This window comes from Anopheles arabiensis, chromosome 3 (genome assembly GCF_016920715.1).
Source record: "Anopheles arabiensis isolate DONGOLA chromosome 3, AaraD3, whole genome shotgun sequence".
Lineage (NCBI taxonomy): Eukaryota > Metazoa > Arthropoda > Insecta > Diptera > Culicidae > Anopheles > Anopheles arabiensis.
The window spans coordinates 23588447-23602325 of record NC_053518.1 but is presented as its reverse complement, the minus strand read 5'-3'; the positions used below and the strand labels follow the sequence as shown (position 1 = coordinate 23602325).

The 13879-nt window shown below is 38.2% G+C and overlaps 1 protein-coding gene across 1 annotated transcript; it reads right to left on the bottom strand.

Moving 5' to 3' along the window:
• Positions 1 to 5148: 5148 nt before the first annotated feature.
• Positions 5149 to 9123, bottom strand: LOC120899558. The gene is made up of 3 exons (XM_040305547.1): positions 8821 to 9123; positions 8397 to 8553; positions 5149 to 5180 (listed from the first exon to the last, which is right to left on the bottom strand). The coding sequence occupies exons 1-3, from the start codon at positions 9121 to 9123 to the stop codon at positions 5149 to 5151; spliced, it is 492 nt and encodes a 163-aa protein (XP_040161481.1).
• Positions 9124 to 13879: the final 4756 nt, after the last annotated feature.

Below are 13879 nucleotides of genomic sequence, written 5' to 3'. Positions count from 1 at the left end.
AGGAAGACATTGAAGTGCAGAATTTGTCTGCACTATATGAAAATCAGCAAAGCGTCTCGACTGTCTGAACCGACGGGATCATGACCTTGTCGATAGTCACCCGTCAATAGCTCTTACAAAGTTGTAAATTTGCATAATCTGAAGAAAACGCGGGGATGAAATATTGATGCTTGTAGATGAGCTGTGGCATGAAATTGTCGCTTGATGATGGAGCAATTTTACATTGGATAAGGAGTTCTTCTGTCAGCTTCCGTGCTACTTAAATGTGAAGAAGAAAGATGGATATACCAGCCGATGGGTTTTATGATCGAAAAGGTGATTAAAGAATACTGTTTTCTGCAATATAAGGTACATCGGACAGCTTGAACGGTCTAAAGATCATCTTTCAGTACTCTAATCGTTCATGGAGCGTGTCATTTTGGCACTGTTGTCAATACATAGCTGTCAGTCTCACACATCCTATGGATGATTGAAATGATTTCCTTTTGTGGTATGAAATCAATTTCATCTAGAGTTACCAATCAATGTGGAAAGTAAGGTTCTAATAGAGTACATAAGTGTATAACCGTCTTTCCATAAATTTTAGCATTTTTTTCCAGTTAGATATCTGCATTATGATCTGCATATTTATGATACAAAATTGTACATTTTTTATTAAGAAATTATTTTAAAAAGGAAAGGTACATTAAAAACGATGCATTTCTTACAGATGCGATTCACAGCTACATGCATGCATCAAGTGTCACTCATAATTAACAGATTGACCTGGCCTCCATCGGCTCACATCATAACGGGTTTCATCAGCTGACTTGATGCTGGTAAAACCAACTGACCCCACCTCACCCAAACTCCCATGCCTATCATCTTCGAAGACTCAACATACCTGGCGACAACTCTAGCTCCGTCGAACGAGATGACACGTTGCTTTGCATTCGATTGATTGACAAGAAGTTTTGCATCGGGCCAGTCCAAGCGAGCGAAGGAAATGATGCATCAACCAGGGAGGGACATGTACCGCAGTGGACAGTTAATCCGTCATCATTGATCTTATTTCGAATTGTTCGACGTCCGTGCCCGTTCCACCAAGCTCGGCTTTTGCATGCGCGCGAATTCATTGATGTCACATCTATTGGCAACGTTTGGCGCTGGGTGAAGCAACTGGGAGAACCTCGCAACGCACACACACAGAGAAATTGCAACGTCCAACTACATGTAATCGAAAAAACTTTATTCACTGCTAACACTTCCTCGAAGCACCATCAGCAGTCCCGGTTGAGAGCGGTAAAATAGCATTAAAATGTCAAACGTGTGATGATTTGTTTGATTGATAAGGGTTCTGGCCGCAGTGCTGGCGAGGGCAGCAGCGGACAGTGCTTTTTTATGAGCCCGTGCATGTGTGTGTTTGTATCGCGATATTTATTTTTTGCTGAACTATCCGTTTGCTTGCTCAGCCGCGCTCGGGCCCGGGACCAATCTCGTCCATCAACGTCAGCACTTGAGCTGTCTCGTTGATTTCGCTGTCGATCGAGTTGCATGCAAATGCCGAACCATTTGCCACCTCTGTTCGGTTCGGTTTGTTGAGGAGGAGGAGGGTGGGTGTGAAAGTGGGACGCAATGGGTGACATGGTATCCGGCTGGACGGGCAGGAAGATCAGATCGATCATAGGTGAAAGGGGGATACATGGATGGGCCGTCGTGTGTGTCAGAAGACATCAAAAAGTTGTTTTTGTTTTGCTGCTGCTCAGCTGGCCTGATAGGAGAAGTGGCCAAATCCATCAATTTGTGTTCTTTATTTCCTCTGAACTAAGGAAACAACACTCTTCAGAAGTATACAATGAACACGTGCCATGTTTATTCCTTAATATTGAGCTTTATCAATCGTCGAAATGGTGTATAGTTCGATGCAAAAGTGTTTCCAAATATATTTTTTCTGATTAATTAAGTGACCCTCTTCCTTCTCTTTTACACACAGACATCATGCTTCTTTTTGATTTCGGTTATGTTTTGCATAAATCCATGCCTTGCTCACTCGTATCGTATTCCCACCGTCCATCGATGGCTGCCAAATGTTCGAGCCCGGGCTTATAATTATTTAATCAAACAGATTTATTCCCATCGATTCGAACTGAAGCGTGTTTTATTTGTGCGGCGATGAGTTTAATGTGTATCGAGTTTATCGTGTAGCTCCGACTGCATTGTCCGACTGCAGCAGGTCGCATCGGGGTGTGCTGGAACAGTGTTCCGTGTACGGATGGATTTACGGATACAGCCGACGAGCGGGAGCGACGGGCACACTCTGACAGACTGATGGGTGAATGTTGTTTTATTATCCAGCCTCCAAGCACGGGAAGAGGATGAGGTTGGGCTCGGGCAATGTGAGACGGGATGCGTGCGTAAATTTATAACCAATCTGTACATCAACCGGATCTCTGATTGATGCATTACAATAATTATTTGCAATTCTGATGGTCAGTTGGTGGCGCGAGCGTGAGTGGCACCAGGCATTTCACTGCGCATTTTCCCTGACTGACGTTGTCCCGGGTGCTGGGCTGGGTGGGATGGGGCAGGTGCATTTGGTGAAATCGATCGAACTGGATTCTGGTGCGAAGTAAATGCGCTCATCCTGATCGATTTGCTTCATTCGCTTCCGGTCCCATTCGATCCGGCTCTCGGACCGGTTTATGATGGTATCTTCAGCATCGTTTGCACCCACAATACACCCGGTCTATCATTGCAACGGTGCGACTGAGCGGTGCTCAAACGGCGTACGATTAGTGCAATTGATGCCAAAATAACAAACCAATGTGCACCACAAATAATCACAAAACAGTAGATTAAATGGCCTTCCCCAGTGACACGTTCACCATCTACAGCCGCGTCGACTGCGATAGTAATACCTGCCAGCTGTCCCGTCACTGCTATGCTAGCTCTGTGACACTGAAGCCGCCACGCGAACGAGTTGCAGGCGTGAATGCACCAAAACGTCAAACGGCTCCATGAAAGAATGATGAATATGACAGTGATTATTACGTATTTATGATAACAATTACCATAGCGATTGTTCATCGATAGCATAAATCCCAGGCCAGAGTAAGGGTTGGTTTTAGAGGCAATCCTCGCTGTCTTTTGGGCTGTAAGGATGGGTAAAACAAAGGCAGGTGAAGCACGGAGGTCAATTTAATAAAGAGAAACTCCACCAATACCATCATGCGGGATGTATGCCACACAGACGATGTGCAATGCAGATGTGAGCTGAGAGCCCGTTTCGAACCACGATGCACTGATAAGAGTGATAGCCGTAAACAATTCGACTGATGAACTTATCCTCGGACGATCATTGTCCATGTGAAGCGAAGATCAAAAGGATTAAAGAGTATAAGACGATGCGGAAGGGCCGAACGTGAAGGCTACGAGGCTCGAGTGACCCAATCATACGGATATTAGCTGTCCGGAAGATAAACACATCCACATCCAAATACACACACACACGCAGTTGCGCACGATTCTTGGGACAGCATGCTGCCAATAGGACTGCAGGTTGCACTGCTGCATAATAATTCAAAATATGGACATCTGGACGGATTGGATTTGATTTATATTGAATTCGAGAAAATTAAACGAGACTGCAACCATCGAAGGCAGGAGCTTTGTTCAAGCCATCGTTCTTGCCTGATGTGCGGCCTAGAGTCTAGCAGCAGTGAGTCGTGTGAACGAATCCAACCGATTCCAACCTTTACCCGGGGACGAATGCCGGTGCAGCATTGCTGGTAGAACGATAGTTATTATAATTTATGTATAGAAATTGTACCAACGTAGCAGAAATTTCTAATCACTCACATCAGCCAGTGGCTGGTTGGATGGGCTTTTTCGATGGTGTATGTGTGTTTATATGAGCAGGTTTTTGATGGCGGCAAGCTGTGTTCATTAACAGTCAAATAGTGGCGTCGAAATCCATACAGTGTGGGCGTCCATCGATTATATTTGTGTTGTATCGCACGTAGTGCTTTATAGTACAATTGCTATGAGAATCAAGACTTTATTAATATTTGGTTATAGTTTTTTGTTGGTGCTTGTACGCTTTTGTGATTAAAGCTAGATTTACGGATAAGAATCGTGCCTGTAGTGTGCGATAGTCTATAAACTTAGTGAACCTTATTTTGTGATTATCTAATTACAATTTTGCATATTGATTAACATAAATAAAAAATGTCGTTTTTCTTGTTTTTTCTTGTTTAATCGCTGTGAATGTTAGCTCATAAAGGATTGAAATAAAAAAAAAAAACAATTTAGTCAACATTTGTATTGACATAAACAAACTGTGTTTACATCGAGCACCGCTATCACTGCCGTCTCTTATGTCGACTTATTGACTTACATGAATAAGCCTCAGGTTTTTATAGTATCGTGTAGAACCGTGGCGAATTTGGGACACAAATTATAAAAAGGACGAAAATATGCGCTTTTGTGGAAAAGCGACTATAAATAAAGGTATATTATTTTTGACTCGCAACAGTCTTCCTAAAAAATCTTAGACCATGTTTTTTCTACAATATATGACATTCCTAATGTAAGATTAAGCTATTTTTTTGCGTTATCCTTTCGTGCAGCATGATGAACCTGGATGCTCTTCTCTTTGCCAAAGACAAAAGCGAATGGCTGTGGTGTAGAACAAAGATTCAGTGTCTGCCAATTCTTAACCCAATGCCATGGATATACTGCGGAACGCATCACCTGCAAATGGAACTACAGCATCAAAACCATCCTGTCACCAGACAGCGATTGCCAGCGTAAAATTTCTAATACTAACATTTATAAAGAACTCTAACCTAAACCACATTTGTAACTGAAAATGTTTTTAAAAATAACATCAACAGATAAAACCTTTAAGTATACCGAGACTGCCCAGTATGAGGTAATTTGCAAGCCACAAATGGCTTGCAAAGAAGAATGTTAGATTTTTAGTATAGAATAAATTCATCTATTAAAAGAGGCAAATGAGGCCAATCAGCTCAAAGTCTCTTAAAAAAAAGAATAAAGTTACTTAAATTTGGATAACAGGAATGATTGCACATTTAAAAAAAAATTGTTTAACCAAACGTTTTATTATTTAATTAAACAAATTTTACTCTAATAACACATTTTTTGTTATTATACCTCGAAATCCGAGTTGTGCAGTGAAACTGAACGAAAAGCCAAGTTCATAATAAAATATATGAAAATTACTTGCTGTGAGCAAGCCTGACCATTTGTTAGGACATCAGATCAGAAGGTAAACAGCTTCATATACAGATTATTTTCGACTACGTTGATAATACAACATTAGGTTTTCGTTTGGGGTGCTTTTCCGTTGGGGTGCTTTCAGCTTAAGTTCCATGCTTAGATTTGTAAACCGTTCTAACAGAAACGCAACAATACTTAACGTCCATCCTATACCCACAATAGCCCAAAATGGTGCTAGATCATTAAATTTAACTATATCACTGCCTTCGTTATCTCCTTCCTTACGTGTATGCTTCGTATATATCTGTTGCCGCTGAGAATACCATAAGAGAAACAACCCTGACTCAAATACAGTTATTACATGCTTATAAAATATTTCCTGCATCATTGATCGTCTTAAGAAGGTAAAACTTATCGGATGGGGAGTGAATGAATCCTGCAGAATGTTGTACTTCTTACGATTGTGGGTGGAATCATAAAAACCGGGAAAATGTATGATATTAGAAGCAGATCGTCGATTATGAACCATAGAAAGATTATTTCCTAAATTTTTAAACATCGCCGTTGTATCTAAAATGACAGTAATGTTCTTCTCTTCTAACAATGTTTTGAAAAATTCCGGGTTGTCGTGTTCATAAAGCATAACTGGCATGGATTTTTCTCTAAGATGGTCCAACGTTTCTATATCGGGATGAAAAGGAACTTCTGAGATCAACGAAATGATGATTGATTCATATCCACTTTGTATCAGAAAGTAAAACACCATCAAGCCTACAACAATCATCTTTTCCAATGCTCTGGTTTCGTTCAGATTGTAACGCTCGATGCCACAGAATGGCAGCAAAATCAGATCATTGCGAAAATATTGCCCAGTATTCCACATCACTAGAAAACTTATGACAACGATTACGAGCAAAAGCATCCAGGAAGCAAAGGTGAGTGGTCGTAGGAATATTTCCGGTATGGTCAGCGGTGCTCCACGAGGAGCAATAATTACATACTCAGTCAAATCTGGCAGGAGGACTTCATATTTTGAAAGTTTCTTCCATGTTAAACGATTCAACCAGATCACAGATCCACTTTCAATAGCTTTCTTATGAAATTTCATCGCTCCTCGTCTTGAATGAAACGATATCAACGCATTGAATTGTATATTATGCACACGGCCAAATGTGGATAGCAGACGAATATCGATGCCAGTAGCATGCAGTTTTTTTGAACTAGACTCAATAAATGGCGAAGCTAACATACACGACACATTCACCTGCTTGCCGTGATAGTTTTTTTGATAGTTGGGAAAGAAATGTTGGAAATCGTCTAAAGAGTGAACTTTCAAGGTTTGAAGAAACGGATGGAAAGTCATCGGCTGTATAATATTACGTTGATGACTATACGTTAAATATAGAATATAGTAGATCTCAACTTTTGGCAAGGATTTCATAAGCCCAGAGATTTCTGATAGTGTCTCCAAGTCGATGATGAGTATGATCTTCGTTCTCATGTGCCGGTTCTTTAACTCCAGTAACCAGTTTAAGAACATTGTGCTGGACTGGTAAGAAGAAATGTTGGAAGAAGTTTAGCAAAGTGCATTATTCTGGAAAAGCGAAGTAAACCATACCTGATAAACAAACATTACCACAACAAATGGTACAGGCAACTCATCGATAATCTTCAAAACAGGGTTTGCATCTGGCGATTGTGTCATGATAATTTTCGTAGTATTTGAGCACGATAACAAACGTTGTAATGGTACGAACCATTCAGGATCACTGTATTTACTTTTCGGTAAGCTAAACCATACATCATTCGAACTTTTGGAACTGTCTTGGAGCATTGCAATCGTATGCTCAAGGTGTGTAAAGAGCTTCTCAATTATTTGTATTCCATCACATAAGGAAATCACTATAAAGAAGTAGATGGCCAGTAACGGCATACTTTGAAATGAACACCCGGCGATGCACTGAATGATACTTAGTTGAATGTGCAGAGAACAGTGCCTCAAGTGTTGAAATGTACCGGCGTTAATATTTCACAAGATATTATTGTTCATTTTGTGTCATTATTGTCATTTTGTGATATTATTGTTCATAATGGTCACTGCATTATTCAAGACAATGCTTTTTTATAATTTGTATTCAAACAATCATTGTGTGTAATCATTGTCGGCAAAACCAGATAAAAATTCGTATTGGATTCTAAGGTATTTCTATTCATGCGATTATATTGTTCACTCCGCCATTTTTATAACATATAAAAACAAATAAAATTTCAATCTTCAATCCCTTCTCATTGGGTATTAAATATTTTCAACCAGTTTTTTTTCTGAAATTTTTCGTTTATCGTAGTTTTACTTTATTAAATTTTCTACAAAGGATTTTGAAAACGTTATCAAATTAATAAACGTCAAGGTGCATGATTATGAGATAGACTTTTTATGATTTTAATACAAACGAGCATGTCTTAATATATCACAAAGTTAATCAATTGCGTGGAATACCATCAAACAAACACTCTAATGAAATTTTTGGAGTCTACAGGCCCTAACTATTACCACAAACATCCATCGTATGAACATAAATATCTGATGAGTGGATTTCAAACATACTCTTTATATTACAATAACATCATGTTACATGCAACATACAACGTTTTCGAGAAAATGTAAACAATGTTATTGTGCTTTTGAACATTGTTCAACTATAAGTAAACATATACCGATTAACTGAAATTCTGATACCTTTCTGACCATAGCTCAATCGCCACTAAACATTTGCATCATCAATATCAAGGTACGTTTATATCACCCGGGATAGTTTCTTTGATGATCATTTTAATACATTTGAATGATTTACAGCTAGATTTATTTCTACTAATTCATAAGTCAATCATTCATTTTGAAAATAACGGGAAATATCATAGCAAATAAAATTAAACCGATTTTGTAAATAAATGAAATGAACTCCGTACAGCAAAAGGATGATCTAAAAAAGCTAAACATTGTTTGTTTGGGCTCGAAAACGATGAAATAACATTAGTTCTACGAAGCACTTTATCATTCGCAGAAATGAATGCATATTCTGGGAGTATATCGTTATGCGCCCTTCTTTTCCTTTTTTGTTTTTCTGGTTGATTTCCAACGGCTTTTAGATGAGGTGCTTTCAACTTAAGTTCCATACTTAGATTTGTAAAACGTTCTAACATAAACACAACAACACTTAGCGTCCACCCTATCCCAATAACTGCCCAAAATGGTGCTAGATCATCGAACTTAATAATATCTCCGTCTTCATTTCCTCCCTCAATATTTGTATGCTTCGTATTTCTTTGTTGCCGCTGTGAATACCAAACGAGAAGCAAACCAGACTCAAACACAGTTAATACATGCATGTGAAATATTTCCTGCATCATTGATCGCTTAAAAAAAGTAAAACTTGCAGGATGAGGAACAAAAGAGTCCTTTAGAATGCTGTATTTCTTGCGGTTATACGATGAATCATAATTCAAAGGATGATGTATAATATTCATTGCAGATTGTCGATTATGAACCATAGAAACATTGCTGCGTACACTAGTAAATAAATCTGATGAATCCAAAATTACAGTAATGTTCTTTTCTTCCAACAATGTTTTAAAGAATTCCTGATTCTCTCGATCATACAGTATTACTGGCATGGATTTTTCTCTTAGGTGATCTAACGTTTCTATATCGGGATGAAAAGGAACTTCTGAGATCAACGAAATGATGATTGATTCATATCCACTTTGTATCAGAAAGTAAAACACCATCAAGCCTACAACAATCATCTTTTCCAATGCTCTGGTTTCGTTCAGATTGTAACGCTCGATGCCACAGAATGGCAGCAAAATCAGATCGTTGCGAAAATATTGCCCAGTATTCCACATCACTAGAAAGCTGAACAAAACGATCACGAGCACAAGCATCCAGGAAGCAAAGGTGAGTGGTCGTAGGAATATTTCCGGTATGGTCAGTGGTGTTCCACGAGGAGCAATAATTACATACTCAATCAAATCTGGTACGGGGACTTCAAATTTTTTAAACGATCTCCACCTTAAACGATTCAACCAGATCACAGATCGACTTTCGGTAGCTTTCTTATGAAATTGGATTGCGCTGTTTTTTGTTTGAAATGAAACAATTACATTAAACAGTATGTTATGCACACGGCCAAATGTTGACAACAAACGAATATCAATACCAGCTGCCTGGTTATTAGTTAAACTGGATTCAACAAATGGTGAAGCTAACATACACGACACATTCACTTGCTTGCCATGATAGTTTTTTTGATAGTTGGGAAAAAAGTTTTTGAGATCGTCTATGGAGTGAACTTTCAAGGTTTGAAGAAATGGGTGGAAAGTCATTGGCTGTAAAACGTTACGTTTTTGACTGTACGTTAAGTATAGAACATGGAAAACTTCAATATTTGGCAAGACTTTCATAAGCCCAGAAATTTGCGATGGTGTCTCCAGCTCGGTGATAAGTATAATCTTCGTTCTCATGTATGCCTTTGTCAACTCTGCAAACCATTTTAAGAACATTGTGCTGGACTGGCAAGAGAAAATTTTGGAAGAGATTAAGCAAAGTGCATTATTCTGGAAAAGCGAAGTAAACCATACCTGATTAACAAACATTACCACAACAAATGGTACAGGCAACTCATCGATAATCTTCAAAACAGGGTTTGCATCTGGTGATTGTGTCATGATAATTTTCGTAGTATTTGAGCACGATAACAAACGTTGCAATGGTACGAACCATTCAGGATCACTGTATTTACTTTTCGGTAAGCTAAACCATACATCATTCGAACTTTTGGAACTGTCTTGGAGCATCGAAATCGTATGTTCAAGGTGTGTAAAAAGCTTCTCAATGATTTGTTTCCCATCACATATGAGAATTAGTATGAAAAAGAAGAGTTTCAGCAACTGCATTATTTCAAATGAACGCTCAACGATGCACTGAATGGCACTGAGGTGACTGCACTGTATTGTTTATATGTAACGGCGTTAATATTTTATTGGAAATTATGTTCCATTTTTGATTTATGATTCTGCATTATTAAAGACTTTGGCTATATTATTTGAAACATGCTCCATCGCCTTGAAGGAAATGATTCCATGTCAGACCCTGCAGGTACAGGTCCAAATTATTAATAAAATGTAAGGTGAGATGATCTAAAGCAATTGAATTCCTCCCGTTAAGGCCGGGCTACATTGATCGTACTCTCTGGCGTAATTTTGATTTTCACTAGCGCATCTGGCGGCGGCTGGTGGAAGCTTTTTTTTGTCATCGAGGGAATGGACCTGCCGGATCTCAAAATTAAGTAGTTTTTCCATCGTTTTCCATTGCAAAAATTGATGCAATGCGTGCAAGACATGTGTATCTACGTTTTACAACACTTTTCTCCTCCGATTTCAGTAAAAAACATGGAAAATTAACCTATTTTCTGGAGCGGCTCCAAATTGTTTGGCAAAATGCTTCGGTCAGCCGCCGCCAGATGCGCTAGTGAAAATCAAAATTACGCGTGCGAGTACGATCAATGTAGCCCGGCCTTTACTTTTTATTTTCAACTTTCAGTGGTTTAACCGAGTGAGATTCTAGCTGTGATTTTGTTCACCGTTTCGATTCAATTGTTGTACGGGTGGAGGGAGATTAATGAATTAGGATGATGCATGTTGCACAATATCTTCTGTGTTAAGAAATGCTTTGCAGGATTGAAATTAAAATTTTCTTTTTTTACATTATGCCATTTTTTATCAGGGAGTTTTGCGTTTTCTTAAAATTGTAAGACTGTCAAAGGGATAAATTAAAATCATTAACCATTTTAATTTTGAATATGAATATTTTCTGAAATTTTTTGTTTTTCTTTAGTTTTGTGAACCGATTTGCGCAAAATTGAGTGTATACAAAAATTAAATCACTTGGATAGTGTTGACTTTTGCTCACTTCACAACACGAATCATGTTTATGGTGAATTGGTACGGTCATTTACTCGTCACATGGCCGTGATGAGTTCAAGCCTCAAATAAACCGTCCCCCCGTAGCAAGGAATGACTATTCATCTAGGTGATGCTGATTGAATAAGTCTCGAAAGCCTTTACAGGATTTCATACTTTATTTCAAGATAGCGGGACGCTTTCTCGATTCTGTCCTAGCCAATGAGAAGACTGCGGTATGATGCTAGAAAACGTTGATGATACCTAAACACATTGTTCGACGCTCAGGAATATCGGTCTAGCAAACCGTTTACACGTATAACTCTTGTGTACAAACATTATTTAATTAAACAAATATGTATCCATTCACTTGATTAAACGTTTTTTTGGATTGTCCTATAGAAACATGATTTTTGAAGCAAATATCAAGCATACAATCTACGGCAAATACCACTATTGGGAAGAATTGATGAATATTTATGAAATATTTCTTAATGCATCGTTTTATATTTGGTTTTCATTTTCGTCTTAGTGATTAATCTTCATTTCCAAATGGTTCTCATTGAGGTGCTTTCAGCTTAAGTTCCATGCTTAGATTTGTAAACCGTTCTAACATAAACACTACAATACTTAGCGTCCATCCTGTACCCACAACAGCCCAAAATGGTGCTAGATCATTAAATTTAACTATATCTCCATCTTCATTTTCTCCCTCTTTATTCGTATGTGTCGTATACATGTGTTGGCGATGAGAATACCAATGCAGAAATAAACCTGATTCAAACACAGTTATTACATGCTTGTGAAATATCTCCTGCATCATTGATCGCTTAAAAAAAGTAAAACTTGTTGGATGAGGAGCAAACGAATCCTGCAGAATGTTGTACTTCTTGCGATTGTTTTTGAAATCATAAAACCCAGAAAAATGTATCATGTTTAAAGCAGTTCGTTTGTTGTGCACCATAGAAATATTAGTGCCTAAATTATTAAACATAGACGATGAATCTACAATCACCATAATGTTCTTTTCTTCGAGCAATGTTTTGAAAAATTCCTGATTCTCTCGATCGTAAAGTATTACTGGTATGTTTTGTTCTCTAAGATGGTCCAACGTTTCTATATCGGGATGAAAAGGAACTTCTGAGATCAACGAAATGATGATTGACTCGTATCCACTTTGTATCAGAAAGTAAAACACCATCAAGCCTACAACAATCATCTTTTCCAATGCTCTGGTTTCGTTCAAATTGTATCGCTCGATGCCACAGAATGGTAGTAAAATGAGATCGTTGCGAAAATATTGCCCAGTATTCCACATCACTAGAAAGCTGACCAAAACGATCACGAGCAAAAGCATCCAGGAAGCAAAGGTGAGTGGTCGTAGGAATATTTCCGGTATGGTTAGTGGTGTTCCACGAGGAGCAATAATTACAAACTCAATCAAATCAGGTACAGGGACTTCATACTTTGTATAGACATTCCATGTCACTCGATTCAACCAGATCACAGATCGACTTTCGGTAGCTTTCCTTAAAAATTTCATTACTCCTTTTTTTGGATGGAACGAAACAATCGCATTGAATTGTATATTATGAACGCGAGCAAATGTTGAAAGCAAACGAATATCAATACCGGCAGCTCGTGATTTTGTTAAGCTAGACTCTATGAATGGTGAAGCTAACATACAAGATACATTTACTTGCTTTCCGTAATAATTTCTTTGATAGTTGGGAAAGAAATGTTGGAAATCGTCCAAGGAGTGAACTTTCAAGGTCTGAAGAAACGGATGGAAGGTCATTGGCTGTATAGTGTTACGTTTTTGACTGTACGTTAAGTATAGCACGTGGTAAATCTCAACTTTAGACGTGGCTTGTATCAGCCCAGATATTTCAGATGGTGTCTCCAATTCGATAACGAATATTATCTTCGTTCTCATGTACCGTTTCGTCAATTCCACAAACCAATTTATGAAGAATACACCCGGCTGGTAAGAAAAGAAACTTAATGTTAGTTTGACGGCTTGTATCTTTGGTTAAAATAATAACATACTTGAAAAACAAAAAGTACCAAAACAAATGGTGGAGTCAGTTCATCGATAATCTTTAGAACACGGTTTGCATCTGGCGATTGTGTCATGATTATTTTTGTATTATTTGAGCACGATAGCAAGCGTTGTAATGGTACGAACCATTCAGGGTCACTGTTTTCACTTTTCGGTAAGCTAAACCATACATGGTTTGAACTGGTTGAACTGTCTTGGAGCATTGAAATCGTTTGCTCAATATGTTTAAAGATCTTCTCAATGATTTGTTTTCCATCACACATGGGAATCAGTATGAAAAATAAGAGCTTCAGCACCTGCATATTTCCATATGCGCATTTGATGAAACACTAAATGACACTTAGTTGAAAATTGCGGAGCAAAACACTTCAATTTCATCAGTGTAACGGCGTCAAAATTCCACAAGATAGTATAGAACATACGTGATTACATGTACTGCATAATGCATGAAACTTTGATGGAAAGGTTTCCTTGAATCATCCATTGGTAGGGAAAAGCTTTTACAATCAGTGATTTTTATTTTTTATGTTACCTCATGCATAATGAATAAGTTACCACGTACCCAACCTCAACTGCTCAAGCGATGAAATTGCCCATTTTTCTTTTGTTATGCAGAATAAATTTCTAATGATCAATCAT